Source organism: Suncus etruscus, chromosome 16 (assembly GCF_024139225.1).
Source record: "Suncus etruscus isolate mSunEtr1 chromosome 16, mSunEtr1.pri.cur, whole genome shotgun sequence".
Classification (NCBI taxonomy): Eukaryota; Metazoa; Chordata; class Mammalia; order Eulipotyphla; family Soricidae; genus Suncus; species Suncus etruscus.
In genome coordinates this window covers 30,737,178-30,757,988 of record NC_064863.1, presented here as the reverse complement: position 1 = coordinate 30,757,988, position 20,811 = coordinate 30,737,178, and the positions used below count along the sequence as shown (strand labels likewise).

At 34.2% G+C, this 20,811-nt stretch overlaps 1 protein-coding gene across 1 annotated transcript in view; it reads right to left on the bottom strand.

Moving 5' to 3' along the window:
• The window catches only part of DTHD1 (death domain containing 1), an 84,777-nt gene extending 68,977 nt beyond the window's left edge, over nucleotides 1-15,800 (bottom strand). Inside the window, 5 exon segments of the mRNA XM_049790115.1 lie at nucleotides 3,035-3,279; nucleotides 4,352-4,531; nucleotides 8,439-8,766; nucleotides 13,043-13,652; nucleotides 15,530-15,800. Of these exon segments, the coding sequence (XP_049646072.1) occupies nucleotides 3,035-3,279; nucleotides 4,352-4,531; nucleotides 8,439-8,766; nucleotides 13,043-13,652; nucleotides 15,530-15,800 (1,634 nt within the window).
• Nucleotides 15,801-20,811: the final 5,011 nt, after the last annotated feature.

Below are 20,811 nucleotides of genomic sequence, written 5' to 3'. Positions count from 1 at the left end.
AAGCCTTTCAGCAGTGATCTCAGCCCAGAGCCAGGAGAAAGACCTGAGGACTGCTGGGTGTGATTCAAAACAAACAAAACAAAATAACAAAATAAAAATAAAACAGCAACAAAACATCTTCTATTCAAACATATGAAGGTTTTAACACTTTTGATAATAAAAAGTGATAACAGACTGATTTTATTCCTCTTTACTTGACTTCACTAATTTGACTTCACTAAAGGAATTCCTATAGAAACATTGTATTTTAAATAACCATGTTACATCTAATGATGAGTCTTTATTTCCATAAATTTTATCAAGTAATTAGTGTTTTCTATCTCGAGGTTTTAATCAACATCAGAAAATTAACTTGAACTCCGACTTTGATTCTTGTTTCTTTTATGATTGTGTTGTTTTCTCCATTAGCACTACCTATAATTATTAGTTACATCATTTGAAATGGCTCTATGTTATACTTTTATTCCATATGCCTCAGCTTGCTATCTTTGTACCTTATCCTGTTGCTTTTTAAAATTTTACCAGTCTAACCTGATGGCTTTCTGTTTTGGGGGGAACCATGTTTACTAGTATTATTTATCTTACTAGATAAAGATTTTTATAATATTCCCCAAACAACTATAATAATTCTTATTCCAATTACTTTCATATTGAAGAAGCTGATCATATTTCTAAAGATATTTTGTTGTTGCCCTTTTAAAATTGTAGTATTGACTAATAATTATTATTTTACTTAAGATACTAGAGTTTTTTTTAATTTCTTAATAAATATTCATTCGAGGTGGGCTGCAAAAAAATAAATATTCATTCACTGTTAGGCTGGTAAGCATTGAATTCTTGCTCCAATATGAAGGGCATATTTAGATATATAATTTCTAAATCAATTTTACTGTCTAGAAAGTTTTACAGAGTATAATTCTTCTGGACTATGATGTAACTTAATCCTACCTATACTAGCCAAATTTCCAGTGCTTTGTACATAAAAATTTTTACCATCAACATATATTTTTATTAGATCTACTTTTGGTTAAATTTAGTATTATACCTGTGAAAATTTCACTTTTTGTTAGTGTAATTTGCTGCCTAAATTTTTTCTGTATATTCTATTCTTTTGTTTCTGAGGCATGTTTATGAGAAATGAAAAACAAATAAATCTCAATCTAATTACTTCCAAAACTGATATGTGTTCATTACAGGGATTACTTTATATTCTCATTGTCATATACAGTTCATGGATAAAATAACAGAAACAGAAAAGTTCTTTTTTATTTATTTGGTGGGAGGGGAAGGCTCTGCTTAGGGCCTTCTCTTAACTCTGTTCCTAATTGACTGAGGAGACCATATGTGGTGCCAGGGATCAAGCCTGGGTAAGACACATACAAGATAAGCATCTTACCCAATATACCATCTTGCTGATAGCAAAGTGTTTTTTAAATCTTATTTCAGGCAAATGTAGCTAAATCTATAATGCAAAGTAGATGTCAGTTGTAAATTTATTTATTAATTCTTTGTATCTACCTGTTGAGTATAATAAATAAGATTCATAATAATAAGGTTAACAGAATCAATTACTAGACCATTTTATTTTTCATCTTTAAATATATCTATAAGCACTATGAAGCATTTTTAAAGGCAAATAACTCTTATCTATTAGATTGATATATTTTTAAAAGAACTCTATAGAATATGTTGAATTTTGGATGTATTTATTGTACCACAATATACAGGAATATGGATGAACTAAATTGTCAGTTGGGAGATAGGTAATAGGTAGATAGATAGATAGATAGATAGATAGATAGATAGATAGGTATTTCAAATGGCAAACAGGTATCATTTATATATCCTCCCTTTCTTATTATCACTCAGTAAATCATGGCTTCTTGTCCCAAACAATTCAACTTTCTATGATTATCTGGAGTTTATAAAGTATAATTCCTTTTTACAATTTCTAATCTGGATACTTATTAATAGGTGATAGGTGATAGCTGAAGTGTCAAGATTAGAAATATATATCATATATATAAAATATATATTGGTTTGGGGATCACACCCAGGTGCTCAGGGGTTACTCATGACTTTACCCTCATAAATTACTTCTGACAGTCTCAAGGAACCATATTGGAATGTCAGAAAACAAACCCAAGTGCAAGGCCCAACTATTGTGCAATCTCTCCAGCCTCATTTAGAAATATATTGATATGAGACTAGAATATGATTATACTTATTATTACTGGGTATAGGTACAAATACTTTGGCTCAATGGATTTGAGGTTTGCCACTGACACAATAAAATGTGAATTGGTTCAAATAATATACATAAAAAGACTGGTACTTAATTAATAGCAGTTATTGCTCTCCCATCTAGTTTCAAAGTGAAAGTTTACTTGAGAAAAAAGGAATAGAAATGTTCCTCTTAACCTTTATCACTCTAAAAATAAAATAAATAAAAAGACATAAATTAAGATTAGGAACCAATATTTATAGTGTCGATTCAGTATTAACACTATTCCTTTAATTTCTGATATTTACTATATGTTGTACGCTCTTAAAAACATAAATTAATTATAGGCAATCATTTTTCATTCATTTCTCATAAGTAATTACATATGGATATTTTTCTTACTGGTAGAAATTTTCATAATAAGACAAAAAATTAAAGAGCCGATTTATACAAGAAATATATACTCAAGTTGAATTTGTTTTGGAAAAGGTGAGATTAATTATTCTTGATATTAACAAAAATTTACTTAAATATAAAAATAAAACATTATACCATCAGCTAAACATATTATAATTTCTTTGAAAATATGATTAATTTGATCTCTTTATCAATATTACCACATAGCATTCTTTGGGAATTTTGCAGCTAAAATTATACCTTCTGTAAATCCACATTTTATTCTACAGTTAAAATAAATCATTAATCATAATATTTTAATATAAAGATTTAAAGCCAAGACATTGATTATATTTTATACTCATTTACATTTCTTCACCATCAAGTCCTTTATCAATATAAGGATCAACTCACCTGTTGAAGTATAATGGTATGTTTCTCTTGGTTGTGGCACTGGCGATTTTTTTATGATCAGTCTCAGAATCATGATTCTTTTTTTCAGTGTGTGGAGAACAAGGTAGGAACAGAGTGACTGGCTTCTGGAAAGTATGTGTTAATGGATGTTGAACATGAATCAGAGGGCTTGTGGCTAGTATCAAACATGAAATGTCTTGCTGTGTTCTTAAATGTGCCACCAAAGTTGGATCTACTGGTTGGACCTAAAGAAACAAATAAAAAAATATACACATGTGTGTATAGTCTTATATTTTAATATAACATAAAAATTATTAGCACAGTTTAAGCCGTTTTTAAAATACTAAATAGAACATGGTTTTAGATCTACCTCTATATATGTTAAATGGAGTTGATTAGAATAAACACTGCATTAATTTATAAAGAAAATCAACATTCAAATTTCTTATTACAAAGATTTCTGAAATCTAGGTTCTCTGTCTTAAGTTATAAATAACAAGAAACACTTTTAATTGCTGGCAATAAAATGACCTAGAAAATAAAGTAGACATTTTACATAATTTTTAATTAGAACTATTGTTAGAACAAGTGCTCTTTAGAAACTAGGAAAGCAAGATATATTTATTAAAGTGTTTCCACTCACAAATAATGACTAATAATAAAATATATCTAACCAATTCTCAAAATTCAAAGGTTATGGAAATATTTATAAAAATTATTTGTACTATATTTTCTAACTTCTTTATTTCTTGAGCTTCCAACTGGAATAAAGTTGGAAGAAAGAGGAGAATATGGAGAAAAATTAAGCCTAAAGTAAAAGGAACTATTTGAGAAGATAAATATTTTTAAATGTACAAATTTGTTTTTTTATACATCTGGTAAATATTGTTTGTTTATACTGAATCTTTGTTCCAAGTAAACACTTCATTGTAATTAAATGTAATGTTATAGTCAGTTTTATTCCTTATGCTGATTTTTGTTATCCTCTCAGTTGCAAATTTGAATCATGATCATTTTTAATGCTCAGTATCAATATTCTCATACATACTTACCAATAAACTAGCCAAGAATAGCTGCAGAGACTTTCAGATAAAGAAGAGATCTATTTTGGAATGCAATTCAATATACCCCTTGTTATCCTTTATCACTCACTGCACTAGCAATATGTTATATACACCTAATACAGTTAGATTTAATAGAAACTCTCAGAGAACTCACTCATTCTTACAGAGATATCCCTATCTCTGTAATGTTTAGCACAATACATGAGAATCATGACTCACAAACCCAAAAATCCACTATTTTTTTAATATTTACCTTTAATTGCACACACACTGGTGAGTTGAAAACTCCAGGAGGATAATTTAAGGATATTCGAGAATCCATACTTGGCTTGAGAGTGAGTCCTTTCTTTGTAACTGTGAAAAACTCTTTCTTTAAACAAGATATAACAGAAAATATGCCCAACTTGTAAACTTGCACCTCTGCACAGGTGCCCTGTATGGATAAAATGCATTAAAACAGTGAAATATTCAAAACAATAATATAGTCCAGTTCTGAAAGTACATATTGTATATTCTTTGGGGCTGTAATAACAAAACTATATGCCATCCCTGTCATTTTCAACAGCTAGGAATCATTCCATTGCTACAAATACATACAGTCTTTTCTGATATAAGGTATGGGTAGATAATTAACTGTTTCTCAAATTTGGACTACATAACTAAAAATAAATATATGTAAGATTTCTATTTTAAATAATTAGGAAAGGGGTTGGACTATACCTGGCAGTATTCAGGCCTTTTAATTTTAAGACTTTGTAGTCAAGAATCACTCTTGAGGGATGATAGATTGTACCAGGCTCAAATCCAAGTTGTCTGTGTACAGGAGCTATGCAAAATTTATCCACTGTCTCTGTTCTCACCTTCCGCACATTTAAAATTTTTTTTTTTGGTTTTTGGGCCACACCCGTTTGACGCTCAGGGGTTACTCCTGGCAATGTGCTCAGAAATCGCCCCTGGCTTGGGGGGACCATATGGGACGCCGGGGGATCGAACCGCGATCCGTTCCTTGGCTAGCGCTTGTAAGGCAGACACCTTACCTCTAGCGCCACCTTCCCGGCCCCACATTTAAATTTTTAATAAAATCCATAAAAGCATATATGATGCTATTACATTTCATGCTTTCACAAATATCAGTAATCTAGAATCCCACTGTCACCCCACCCCCATCTTCTACATAACTTCACCTTAGGATAAGACCTGCCCATTTTGGGGAGATGTCTTTTGGGGGGTATCAAGAGGTTTGCCTGAGGGGGCAGAGGAGGGATGGATTTGGAGAGAGGATTGGGAGAATGGATTGAGTGAGATAGAAACTTGAGGAGGAGAGATGGCTGAGAGAAAAGGTACAATGCAGGGCTGAAAAGGGATGCAGCGTAAAAGGTTATGACAAGCCACAAACATGTTGGCCAGGGATGAATAAAGATGATATCTCCTGAAACGTTTCTGTGGATTTCCTCGCCGGTGCCCTGAAACCTCAGACCCGACGGCTGGAAGTAGTTGCAGACACGTGGCCGGACTGGAGGAGAAAGACCTCTCATCCCTCCATCACCATCCACCACCAGAGGCTCATCCAAAGGGCTTTTATTCTACATCCCACCATTGTACAAAAGACTCAATATTGATTTGGTGAATTTTAATTAGTGAAATCTTTATCATTTGTTATTCTATTTTTTTTGTTTGTTTTGGGGGCACACCCACAGTACTCTGGGCTTACTTCTGGCTCTATAGTTAGGGATCACTCCTCGTGAGTTCAGGAAAGCTTTCTATGGTACATAGGTATCAAATGCAGGTTGGCCAGGTGCATAGAAAGAGCACTACCTCTACTATTTCTCCAGTATTATCTTTTAAAGCCCCCAAGTTATTAATAGCTTGGTAGTTTATACAAACACTATTAGTACCTTTACTATAAGCAATTCTAACAACTCATAATATCTTAAACAATTTTCTCCAATTCTCCTCTTTATGCAAAGGGAGCAAAAGACTGAGAGATATATGTTTTTTCTGTCTGCAGAGACATGTATTTGTGTGTGTGTGTGTGTGTGTGTGTGTTTGCCAGATGGTGACATTTAACTATGAAATGTATATTTGCAACAAACATGTTCAAGCTTCTTAGTACACAAAAAGGGACTGAGTATATAAATAAAAACAAAATAATCTACTCATGTAATCACCAACAATTAAAAGGAAATGGAAGACTTAGCTATAATGTGATCTGTGCTTTCTTCCCGAACGCCAGCCAGACACACCAACTGGGTTCCACCCTAGCTTGAGTAGATAATCACACAGACACACAGTATTTCAGCGACAATAACAATGGTTGCATTAATCTATCATTTGAAACTGACTAAGGAGATTTCACAATATCACTGCATAAATGTTGCCGGGAAAAATGCATTGCATGATCAATGTTTCTAATTGGCTGGAAGGAACATGCTGAAAGGTAAGAAAGGCAGGTTGTCTGGGAACCAATGGCGGTTGCTATGCATTTAAAGCATATTTGGCAACTTCAAGAATACCTGCCGATTTTTAAGGAGGGGAGTGTCATGAGTAGAACTCTGATCATAGCTTATCTGTCTCTACAATTAGAATTCTTCAAAATCATATAAACCACAAAATGTCACATAAAAAGTCAGAAGACATCCAGAATTTAAATTTTCCTCATTTAAAATAGAAATAACTATAATTAGGATATAATTGATGTGGACCAGTATATAATTCTCTGTTTTCTCCAGTGCGGTGGTTCTTATTTTCCTTGTTGTTTGCTTTTTTATTTATTTACTAAATACTCCCTGCCACCATTTTTATGGAATGCTTTACTGTTATTAGTAAAGTCACAGAGATTGGCTAAGATTGAGAAGTTACAAATCAAGGAAAATGTTGATTAGATATTTAAAGATACAGACTTTCTAGATTAAATACATTTATACATATATTATTGGGTTGTAGAAAAATTATTAGAAGAGGTTTATATTTTATAATCAAACTATAACCATGATTGTAATGAGGAAAAAATAAAAAAAGACAAAGATTTAATTTTAAAGAACTTTGGTAGCATTTTTTAATAAAAACTACATTCTGATTACTCATATAGTCCTTTGAAGAACAGATTAAACAAATGTTAGCTTTAATAGGTATCTCAAGTTGTGCATATAAATGCACGCATGCACAAACATATTTTATTTTTTAAATAAATTTTTCCCATCAAAATGATTAAAACAAATCTTTACCTACAAGAGAGGTGTTTTTTAGCATTCTCAAATTTAGATAGATGGGCTTTGCATTATATAATGTTTTTCTGGAGTTAGAGAAAAAGTACAGAGGGTAGAATGCTTATCTTGCATGCAACCAAGCAGGGTTTAATCCTGGCATCCCAAATGTTTTTCTTGAGCCCACCTGGAGTAATTCCTGCATACAGAGCCAGAACGCAACCGCTGAGCACCTTGGGGTATGACCAAAAACCACTCCCCCCAAAAAGAAAAAAGTTTTTTAAAGCTAGTCTGAGGTCTGACACTCTAGTTATGCTGTTAGTTTTGTTTCTTTGGTGGAAATAGAACATTTACTGTATCATAGACACAAAGTTATTTAGTCAAAATTTTCTTCCCTTTTATTTTTTAATTTTTTGTTTGTTTCTTTTGCTTTCAGCAATAAGCAAAACGCTGGCAGCAGCTTTCAGAGTTTTGCTTCTGACTCTGTGTTTTAAAATTATGCCTGGCAGGCTCTGGCGAACATATGGAATGCTGGAGATCGAACTGAGGTCAGCAGCATGCAAAACAAATGCCCTACCCACTGTGTTATTGCTTAGGCCCCTCTATATTTTTTTTAATTCTTATTTTGATAATAATTGCTTACATATCTTTCACAGTAGTATTTTAGGTACATATTAACATTGAATCAGGGGAATATCCGTCACCAAATATGTCCTCCCCCCATCCCAGTTCCCTTTTTGCAACCCATATACCCCACCATCACCCCCAGGTCTGCTAGAGTAGGTGGTCCCCTCTTTGTCTAGCTTACTATTAGTGATCATATATCTGTTTGGTCCTGATACCCTCCCTTGTTTCCCCCTCTATTTAAGAGGTGGAGCTAGATAAATCGAGTTATGTGGTTTTGTTTGAAAGGCCCCTCTATATTTTAATGTGGTACAATAAGTACATCAGTCTTAAATTTGATAAGAAAAGAGCAATTCTTCTTTGAGCCTTATAAATATGTTAATATGATACAATAAATATTATAATTCAATTTGATCAGTGTGTAGCAATTCTATCTACTTTATAATCTGATAGTCTGAGTAATATTTAGAAGAGTGAAATTACAAATGCAGATGTAGTCAATGATTTACTAACCTTATAACATCCTCTCATTCCTTCAAGTGAATTTGGGTTTAAGTAGCTTGACTGAAGGTTTACATCAGACACTTTCACCATAATATCTCTATAATTTCCCCTGTAACGTGCAATAAATGGAATTGCAATGCAGATTGGAAATGGAATACTCATTTCTTGACATGAGAACTCAACAGTGATGACATTGCTGACCAACTCTTCATTATCACTGACTATTGAAGAACTCATATTGTTGGTTATCCGGCATTCTAGATGCTGTAGAACATAGGATTGTGCTGTGATATAACAAGACACTTGGCGGTCATTATCACTCAGTGCATCAAGATATCTGTAGGGGAAAGGAGAGTGTTATTTTCCCTGTTATTTGACATATGAGCTGTATAGTTAACTGCAAAAAAGTTCAAGCTATAGAGCCACAAGCCAGTAGCTTGATATGAAATTCAGTTCCATGGCATATTGTCTTCATGACATTAGATCAAATATTGAACCTCTCTGTGCCTCAGAAGGAATTATTTTCATAATAATAATCTGATAAAATTGGGGCCGGAGAGATAGCATGGAGGTAAGGCATTTGCCTTTCATGCAGAAGGTCATCAGTTCGAATCCCGGTGTCCCATATGGTCCCCCGTGCCTGCCAGGAGCAATTTCTGAGCATGGAGCCAGGAGTAACCCCTGAGCACTGCCGGGTGTGACCCCAAAACCACAAAACAAATAATAATCTGTTAAAATTATTGATTTAAATTTAATTAGATCAATTAATAATGTTTATTACATGACAATTACATAGCGGCAGGTAGGGGGGTTAGACTACACTCAGCTGTTTTCAGGGCTTACCCCTGGTTCTGTGCTCAGAGGTCACTCCGGTCAGTGTTCCGAGGACCATGTGCAACTCAAAGGATTGAGGCAAAGTCAGCAGCATGTAAGGTAAGCATTTATTCCTGGTACTATCTCTCCAGCTTCTGTTTATCAAACTTTTTAAAAATGTTTTATTGTGAATAAAGTGAATTACTAGTCTTTCACAATAATATTTAAGGTTCATAGTGACAATGAATTAGGGGCATTCCCACCACCAGTGTTGTCCTCCCTCCACCCCTCCCTCCTTTGCCCCTCTGTGTATAGCTTGTTATAGATTGGGTATTGATTTACCAAATTTTAAATATTTTAAATCTATGCATATAAAGTTAAAGTAAATTTGAAGCAATACTTATCACCCACAAATAGTCAGTCCAAAAGTTTGTTTTGACTATTTTATTCTAGATTTTTGAATTATCACCTTATTCAACAATTTCAATATGTTATCGATGTTAATTCAATTCAATCATAGAATTTAGACTGTAAATTATTTCATTTGTTCTTCACATTGTGTTATTCGTAGATACTACCACCTCCACCCAAAATAAAAACAGGCTTAAAATTTAATTTACTAAATATCACATAGATGGTAAGTTTTTGTTTTGCTTTGTTTTCATTTGGAAGTTACACCTAGTGGTACTCAGGGCTTATTTCTGGTTTTCCACTCAGGGTTCACTCCTGGTGGTGTGTGGAGAACCACATGGGGTGCCAGACATCATACTCAGGTTGCCTCTATACAATAAAAACAGCCTACCTGTTGTACTATTAGTACAGACCCAAGAAAGTAAAATTTAAGATCATTAATTGTCTGTCTGTCTTTAACATAAAGCCCAAAACTTTCTACTATATTATATTTTCTCAAATTATTCCAAAGCACTGATTTCTTTAATCATTGCAAAATAAAACAAATAACAATCCTCAATACTGTGAAGATAAATCAAGATGAAATATATAAATTTCTTAAGTAAGTTAGCATAACATGGTTGTTTAATACATGCTTATTGTCTACATTAAAACTGGGAGTTTCGGGGCCAGGCGGTGGCACTAGAGGTAAGGTGCCTGCCTTGCCTGCGCTAGCCTTGGATGGACCGCTGTTCAGTCCCCAGTTTCCCATATGGTCCCCCAAGCCAGGAGCGACTTCTGAGCGCATAGCCAGGAGTAACCCCTGAGTGTGTCTGGTGTGGCCCAAAAACCAAAAAAAAAAACAAAAACAAAAACAAAAAAAAAAAAACTGGGAGTTTGAGTTCTTATTTTTCTACTAATTCTCATTTTGTACTAGTCAAATTATTGAGATGCAATGTGTAAAATAAATAAGGTAATCTATATAAAATATGTTATTAATATTCAGTTAGAGAATAAGTTCTAATTATTTTTAAATTACTAGTAACTCTGGAGTTCTCCTTAACACAGAACTGTTAAGAACATGTTGAAATTACAGGGCTTTTGTTTTGTTTTTGTTTTGTTTTGTTTTTTGGTTTTTAGTTTTTGGCCACACCCTGTGGCACTCAAGGTCCTGGCTCTGCGCCCTTGCTTAGGTCCAATATAATTTATATTCTGAAACCATGGCCTTAAAAGGAATATAAAATTACCTAGCATGTTGATTTAGTGATAGTAGTAATAATACTTCATAAATAATAAGCAATATTTAATGATTAATTCAGTAGCCCAGCTTTGTGTAACTTCTGGTGTAGCTCTCCTCTGTACCCTAGAAACAATCTCAATATAATCTCCTTTCAACAGACTGATGCAGGTAAAGAAATCTATTTTCCCTAGTCCTAGTAACCACCTCTAACCATCAAAATAATCACTTTGGTTAGTTCTAGTTTTTTTTTCTTTGAAATTTTACATACTGGATCTAATCTCATAAGTAAATATAAATATATGTCCTCCATAAAGATATTTAAGGAGGGATTACAAAAGATTCTGGGGTTAGTTTGTTTAGGACACAGATTTTTATGTCAGGATGGCTTCCTAGCCTGGGGAATTTCAATGAGCAGTCATCTTAAATGCGCAAACCAAGCACAAATGCTTTTGAGGCTACAAGGAAGAAATCACAAAGTAGGGAACACCTAAAGGAGGGAGTGGTCCAACAGTGATTCATGAGTCTATGTTTGAGTCACTCCTGAATGTGAAGAAGTGAAGTGCTAATGTTGATCTTGGTGACCACATCATGTGGGAGGAGTACAATGCCAGGGATCAAACTCAGCTTCTCATGCTTGCTAGGCATATGCTTGATCCCTTGTGTTCTTTCTAGCTTTCACACAAATTAGATTAGTAAAATTATTTTTAAGTAAATGGCAATAATGATTTCAGACTTGGAAGTTTTTTTTTTTTTTTGGAATGACTTCTAATGACATACATAAAATTTATTAGATTCTCAGACTCATGAGGACATTCATAGTAAAACCAGCTCAACCTCTTAATTTCATAGATTGAACAACTAAGATTTAGCTGCGCACATGGTTTGTCTGAGTTTATAGACACAATTATAGCTTTGAAATGCTATTGTCAATGTGAAATAACATCATTTATCATGACTGGGTAGGAGGTGGAGTAGATCATGTGTGGTAGACAGAGTGAGGTTAGGAGTGAAATAAATTAACTAATATTTATCTGAGTGCAATCACCTTCAGAGCAATAAAGAGCTATGCCCTTTATGGAATTTTCTTATTTAACTTTGCCCAAAAATCATATTAAGTCTGATATTTTTACACACAAGGAAAAGCATATATTAGGATAGATAAGAAACACATGTTGATTTTCAATTGCACCAGAAACCTATATAATGTTATAATTTTATAAGACCTCAATGAAAAATGATAGGACCAAATACTGACGTTTTCCTTCTTCACAGAATTGTTAACATTAATAGGAGATAAAAATTTAAAATAGGTGTATATCTAAAACATTGATTTTTTTCCCATTGCCTTCTAAAGGTATTATATTATTCTTGGAAAATATGATCCACAAATATTCTATTTTATGTGCGCAAATATAGACTTGTTCTGTCATTCTAATATTTTTTTTTGGTTTTTCAGGCCACACCCGTTTGATGCTCAGGGGTTACTCCTGGCTAAGCACTCAGAAATTGCCCCTAGCTTGGGGGGACCATATGGGACACCAGGGGATCGAACCACGGTCATTCCTTGGCTAGCGTTTGTAAGGCAGACACCTTACCTCTTGCGCCACCTCGCCGGCCCCCATTCTAACATTTTTTAAAGTCCTGGGATCTTTCAGAAACTGATGAAACCCCTTGACCATCTTCAATGAAATAATTAAAATATGGTAATATGTTTTAAGTGTTAAAAACCAAGATTCATCCCTGACACAGGTTAAGAATTCATGATGATTTATTACAAATAAAAAAATAATGAAGAGTATAAATGAAATAAATATGAGAGAAGAATATTATCTAACTTTTTATCAACCTAAAGCCTAGGTATCTTTTCATTATAGTAAAAATGAAAGTAGTGATTTTGGAAAGCATCCATGATTTATAAAATTGATAGTTTAACTAATTATATTATCAATTTCTTCATCTCTTAAAGAAATATTTAATATATTGTTATTCTAAGCTGTAAGAAATAAGTAGTATTAGAAATAGCAGTCATATATTTTATGGGGTAAATTAAATAGTGTATATTTAAAATTTTCTTAGAAATTTTACTTTTTATGTAAAATATTATGTCTCAATACTATATAATAGTATTATATAGTTGGGACATTGAAATTCTTTCATACTGTTTACTTACTCCTTTTCAACTATGTTATTCTCTTGCTTTAGAGTCAATGAATCATCGGAAAGTCTATTCACATATTTACTGGAGTTATCACTTGTTATTGAAGATATGATCATCTCTCCTCTTTGGCTTTCTGAGGTCTCTTGAAATTCTCTTTCTGTTGTCTGTGCTATGTCATGCATCTCTTCCCTGCTGCCATTTATGTTCTCAACAGTCATGTGTTCCTTTTGTTTATCTTCATTTTCCACATCAACAGGGGACATTGTGTTCTGTGATTTGCCATTCTCTGTTATGTCACCATTCAATGATGTGTTATTTTCTTTTTCTATTAATTCTGAATTCATATGGGTTTGATTTCTTGTTAACTGGACCTGGTTTGTGTAATGACTTTCCTCTCCATTTGTGGGAGAAACAGTAGCTGTTTCTATGACATTTTGTTCCTCTCTTGCAGCAATGTCTGTTGCTTTGATATCGTGAATGGTGGACATTGTCTGCTTTGGAGTACATTTATCATGCATGCTGCATAAATTATACATCTCATTTTCTTCTTTTTTGAGAAATGTAGCAGTACTCCCCAAATATTCATTTATTTTCATGAGACAGTCTATGAAACTCATAATTTCTATAAACACAGACACACAGAGAAACATATAAAAAGAATAAATACAAAGCTAATCCATATTGCATTTTTCGACTCACATATAATGAGGTATGCAAGATAACCTTCAATACTAACAATGACCATTACCAGACATTTAAGCCAAACTTTCTTCTGAAAGAGAAGTTATTTGTATGACTGTCACTCTTTTAAAACATCAATAAATTTGGAATGAATGCTTGATTTGTTAACAGTGTACCAAAAGTAGATGCACTCACTCTTGTTTGTAGAAATGCTTTAAATATTTGAAGGTAGATACCAAGACTACACCATAAAATGGTTGTGTTGACATATTGGCATCTTTAATCATTCTTCAATGTTTACAATTTTGAGAATCTTTTCTTCTTTGCTCAATGTTCTACATAATTTATCAGTAATGTCCTTAAAATCATTGTCTAAAATTTAGCAACATACATCAGAGAAGCTTGGATAGTGAAGATATTATAGCTTCTTTATTCCTGTCAATATGGGTGCTATCTTGTAGTGAATACTAGGGTATTATGAGAAATGGAAAAGGTCACAAGTTCCTCCTGTTAAGCTGGTGATAGCTGACAATTTTCAAATTAGCCTTTTAAATAATAGTTCTAAGTGTTCTAATTTTTAGAATCTGATTTACTGTGAATATGGAAGGGCAACTAAACCAGTTCAAATCTCACTTCAGTATCAACACAGTAATCTGACCTATAGTCTCTCATCACCATTTCTTTTTTTTTTTTTTTTTTTTTTTTGTTTTTTGGTCACACCCGGCAATGCTCAGGGGTTTTTCCTGGCTCTGTGCTCAGAAATTGCTCCTGGCATGCACGGGGGACCATATGGGACGCCGGGATTCGAACCGATGACCTTCTGCATGAAAGGTAAATGCCTTACCTCCATGCTATCTCTCCGGCCCCTCATCACCATTTCTAACCATTCCTCTATTTGTTCGTACATCTCCTCACAGATAGGATCACCTGATGGCTTACTATCAACTTAACTACTCTCTGATGTTATAATTCAATTCTTAACTAAGAGCAATGCATTTATAAGGCTCCCATAGATCAGTGGTCTTAGAGTCATCACAAAATCTTTTCTCCACAAGTCAGCACTCATCTTGAGATTCCAGTTCTGACAACTTGTTATCTTTATTAAAACTCTTATCCTTTAACTGGCTCCTTACTCTTTTCCATAAATAAATACTTGTCTTGGTATGTTGTTTAAATATATTCGGTTATCTCCAGAGTTTCAAGTAATGGCTTGAACTCTAGGTCATGATACTTTTGGAAATACTAATAATGCCCACGTTTTGCCATCAAGACCAAATTTTTTTAACTTTAGTTACCTTAGATTTTTGATATATTAGATCTAACAGATATATAACTTATATATAACTTAAGATATATGACTATCCCAATTAGTTTTTGTAATTAGTAAAATCAGTGTCAAGTAAATCTAAGAACAGAATTTATATTCCAATGAAGAGAATGCTCTACCTCACAGTCTTAGAGCCTGCCAATAGTTCTACCCAGAATATTATAACTTGACTCCCAATTTCAGTAAATAAATCCCAGCCCATTCCTTAAGTTTCACATTTAAGACTGTATTTGTTCTAAACAGAAGTTCTAATTTCTCACTCAGAAACTAGGAGCATGCCTACTTTTAAAGCCCTAGAACACTTAATTTGTATGTTTCTAATGAAGTTGGTCTCTGTGTCCCTTAAGGCATTGTGTAAGACTATTTTCCATTTTATATCGTTAGGCCTTTGCATGCAGAAACTTTATCCTGGCCTTTTCTATTTGCTTCTTAACCCTTTCTAGATTAGATACCTAATCATTTTTGCTTTTTAAAATCAAAGAACAACTTGCCTTGTCTCCAGATATATTGATTCTCCTTGTCAAGTATTCCATGTAGCTGCTGGCAGATAGCATAGAGGTTTCCTGCAGTGAAATCCAAAAGTTGATGTAGAGCCCCACTGAGCCCTTGACCTAGAAAGACCACAGTAGCTATCCAAGTGCCCTTGTCGTTGTCTTCAAACTGCTCATTACCCTGGAGCACCTGCTTTAGCATTATGTTTTGTCTCCAAATTTGCTTCAAGATTTGGCCAAGTTTTCCTGAGCTCATATCTTCTGTATCCATTTTATTTTCAAATAAATGCTTTCTTTCCGGTGTCTCAAGTCTTAAGATTTGGTAAATTCAAACTTAGCTATGTTTTTGCTTTTAAATCTAGGAGATAATCCAAATTCGCTAGCCAAGCACATTTCCTCAAGATAATAGTTTATTCAGCTTGTTGCTGTTGACCAGTGAAAAGTAACTAGGTGACCAGAGGAGAAGCCACTCTACACCCTGGGTGCCATTGTGTACAAATAGATTAATGAAAGGAATAAAGCTGGCTCATAAAATCCAAGTCTCCATGTAAATTGTACACACTTAATAGATGATGAAAATCTTATCTATTTTTCAAGCATTGTCAAGAATAAAGTTTGGATCCTGAAGTAGAATTTTATTCATCCAAAGTAAATTATTTTAATAGATATTACTCTGAAGATACTTATACAGTACTTAAAAGTACAATCAATGCCCAATATGCTTCAGACAATCTGGGAGGGTAGACATGTGGCATAGATAAAGTAATATTGGCAATAAATCAATTTCTTAGGCTCTAAATGTGAGTTAAATGTGAGATCTGTATGTGTGAGAGCTCTGTAATTAATATATACAAATATCATATACTATAGAACATAATTTATTTCGGTTGGTGACGTAAGTTTAATTAGTTCCTCTCCTCTGGCAAAAATGGAGTAAAAAGACAAGAGTGCATACTTGGCACCTCTACTCCCATAATTTCTAATTAGATAAAATACCTGTCACTAAGAAAGAAAACCTGAAGAGTGGATTTCTCTGAACTAGCAAGTCTTCACCATACATAATTAAAATTCAGGTGATGTCAGTGTTCACCACTACCAATCCTTCAATTAACACACTGCAGTATTAGACATCATATCAGGGAGGTTGTCATGGTGTAGTGGACTCCAGAAGGGGACTGTTTTCTCCACAATGCCTCCTTTGATAAGGAAAACACAGCATCTGGAGAAAGAGGTGATGCCTTCCAGACAAGTCTACATTCTTTTGGAGGTGAAGGAATGAGATAAAAACTTACCAAAGAGAAGCTGAGATATTTCCTTCCCTCTGAAGCACAGTGATCCTCAAATGCTTGGATGACAAAATACAGTAATGCAAATTCAGTAAATAAAGAGTTACTACAACATTAATTTCTGAAATATTTCATATAATTATTATCAATAATAATGGGCATATGATTTTAATTTAATGACAATTCTTAACACATTTTTTAATTCATTATGGGTCAGAAAGTATCTAAATGCTAGGGAAAGAGCTTTCTAGAACTCAGAAAGCAGTAGACACATGAACAAACTATCATAATACAGCTTAGACTAAATTGGAAACTAGAGCAGAATTCTGAGTAAAAAGTATTATGAAAGCTTGGAGGAGTGAAAACATTGCTCCAATTAGTGGCCTTGGAAATGTTGAGGTAAAAAGCAGGATTTAAGCACACTAGAAAAAAGAAAGAGGAAATATTTCAGTATCAGAAGTACTGTGATCAAAGGCATGGAACATGAAATTATATCACTGATCAAAAGTGGAAAAATACGATTTTACACAAGGACATCTTTTTTAAAAATAATTTTTATTTTTTATTTTTATTTTTATTGAGAATTACAAGTCTTTCACAGTTCTATTTAAGGTACATAGTGACAGTGAATTAGGGCCATTCCCACCACCAGTGTTGACCTCCCTCCACCATAGTTCCCAGCATGCATCCCATACCTCTACCCTTAGCCCCCTGGACTGTTAGTGTAACAGGTCCCTTTTGTGTATAGCTTCATGTAGTTTGGGTTTCTTGATTCTATTGTCCTGGATTTTGGGTTGGGTATTTATGTCTGATCATTTTTTATTTTCACTCAATGATCATAAGACTCATTTGCCCCTGGTACCATCCACTTTTTTCTTTCTATTTGTAGAAAAACATAGATATATGAGGCAGAACAAGATGATTTATGTTCTATGATTCTGTTAAAAAATATAAGAAAGAAATCAGGAACCTCTGTATGGAATCTATAAATATAAATTTAAGAGAAGAAAAAGAGAAAAAGAAAGAAAAAGAAAAAAAGGGGAGGGAGCTGGTGTGACAAAGTTTTTGTTTTTGTTGTGATTGTGGGTTTTTTTTTCATAGGCACAGTAAATATTGGAGAAATTAGAAAGGAAATTCTCTTGGCCTAAGAGATACAGTCTTTCTCCTCCATTTAAGCATACTGTCAAGAGACAAACTACAGGCTCCGGACATGTTCATTGTCAAACCCCAAGGTCTTTTTTTATGGTGCCAGGAAATGTTCTGCTCAGTTGTGGTTGTCAAAGTCAGTCAGTACTCTATAATTAGAGAGCTTGGTTTCTGCACAGAACCTAGAAAGAAGTCTAGGATAGAATCTTTCTTGATCGTTTCAGAAGTTCTGCTCAGTCATGGTTATTGTAGTCAGTCTTATGCACAGATCAAAGGACAGAGTTAGACAAGAGTTAAAATGTAACCAAATTTATGTCTTAGAGATGCTCATAGATGATAGAGACATCAGAGTTAAAATGCTTCGGGTTGGGGCCAGTAAGGTGGCGCTAGAAGTAAGGTGTCTGCCTCACAAGCGCTAGCCAAGGAAGGACCGCGGTTCAATCCCCTGGAGTCCCATATGGTCCCCCCAAGCCAGAGGCGATTTCTGAGCGCTTAGCCAGAAGTAACCCCTGAGCATCAAACGGGTGTGCCCCCCCAAAAAAAAATAAACGCTTGGGGATCAGCATTAGGGCAGTAACAGCACAGGTAATTATGGAGGGATGCCTTGACAGAGAATAGAAATATAGAATACCTTAGTCGTCAGTTAGAGAGTGAGCCATCCAAAATAACAAATATCTCACCATTTATTGCATGATCTCATTGATCTAATATAGATAGGATACATATAGATAGATAAATATAGAATGCCCTTAGTTATTTTAGAATGAAGCATACAAAAATCAAATATTTCATTAATTTATTTGCAAAATGATTATTGCACTTGTGTGCACTATACTTTGTAGTGGAATATTATTTAAAAATGTTTTTAATTTAAAAAAATAGTTAAATGGTAAAAATAAATTAAATAATTTAAGGAGTTATTAAGATTGATGAACTGGGGCCGGGCGGTGGCGCTAAAGGTAAGGTGCCTGCCTTGCCTGCGCTAACCTTGGACGGACCGCGGTTCGATCCCCCGGTGTCCCATATGGTCCCCCAAGCCAGGAGCAACTTCTGAGCACATAGCCAGGAGTAACCCCTGAGCGTTACTGGGTGTGGCCCAAAAACCAAAAAAAAAAAAAAAAAAAAAAAAAAAGATTGATGAACTGTAATTTGGAGTTTGTTGAGTTTGAGGTCACTTAGGGTTATATTTTGAAATGTTTTGGGAATTTGGAAGTAATCAGGATACTAGCATATTTGAATATCATCGGTAAATTGGTGATGTTTGAATGCATGCAAATAGAAAAGACCAATGAAAAATGTGTACCATTTTACATGATGCACATTTTAAGTATAGAATAAAACTTATGATAAGGAAATGCTGAATTAGACTACCAAGGCATAAATATTTCCTTTTAGATATTTTGCAAATGTATTTCTCAGTTCAGGGAATCCATCTAAAGTATTTTTCAAGTCCAAACTAACTGATTCTCTCTATCTGACTTCCCAAGTACATGTAACATTTACAAACTAAAATCTACCACAGGCCACACTGTGCTAATTTCTTTGAACAAGCATCTGCATGTTCCTGCATCTTGTCTTTAAATTGATGTCACTAGCCACAGAAAGAACTGACATTTGAGGGGGCCGGGCGGTGGCGCTCGAGGTAAGGTGCCTGCCTTACCTGCGCTAGCCTAGGAGACGGACCGCGGTTCGATCCCCCGGCGTCCCATATGGTCCCCCAAGCCAGGAGCGACTTCTGAGCGCATAGCCAGGAGTAACCCCTGAGCGTCACCGGGTGTGGCCCAAAAACCAAAAAAAAAAAAAAAAAAAAAAAAAGAACTGACATTTGCAGTCAAGATTTGTGAACAGCCACAGAAGTTAATGGCACAATTTCATCTTAATGAACAGTCAGCATCTTTATTGTTGTTCCTTCTTACTGTGGTTAACACTTTCTGTTAACTTCTGGGAATACTTACATTGATACTAAAGACATTTCCATGTACTCGTGAATTCGTGCAAAAAAAGTGTGGTTGGAAATTAAAGTAATTTGTTTACTATCTGAAGAAATAAAACTTAGCAAAAACTGGGAAATCCATTGATATTTGAGAGAAGGCAGGACAAACAAATTTTGAGCTGTCAAGTAGTGAAATGCTTCCTTGGTATTTATGGTGAATAGAGGCAAAAGAGTCATATATAAGGAATGAAACTTTTATATTCGGTTCTACATATGTTGTGTGCAATAATACATGTTTGAGAAAGTTAATGGGCTAATAGACTGGGGGAGAAGGAGAGAGAGAGGAGAGGGAGAAAGAGAAAACATTATGACATTGTAAAAGAAATTCTTTAGGGATATTTCCCAAATGAGAAATTCTTCAGATTACAACTTTTTGCTCCGAATTTTTCTTGGCTTTCTGACTTCCTAAATTTACTGACCCCTACCCTGATTGCCTATATTATATAGTTCTCTATTCCTCCATATACCATATAGTGGTGAAAGTGTGATATTTGTGCATAGCTATTTAAGTCGACCACACTTTAGATACATTTGATTTTTAGAAAGAATTTTAAAATTTACAAGTAAATTGAGAATTGTTATGTTTCTAGTGCAATAGGTGAGTGGGGAGATACAAAATAAGGCAATAACTCTCCTTTCTAATCCTTCATCATTTAATTCTATGAACTTGTTCTGATAATATAAGAAATGAACAGACATTTAATAGGAGTATCCAAGTGAGGCAAACTTAATCCAGACTGACTGCACCCAAATCTTTGAGGTAGTAAATGACAAAAATTCAAGAAAATAACAACAACAAAAACAGTGACGGATACTAAACTAACAACATTGTTTCATAGTGCACAATAGATCACTCC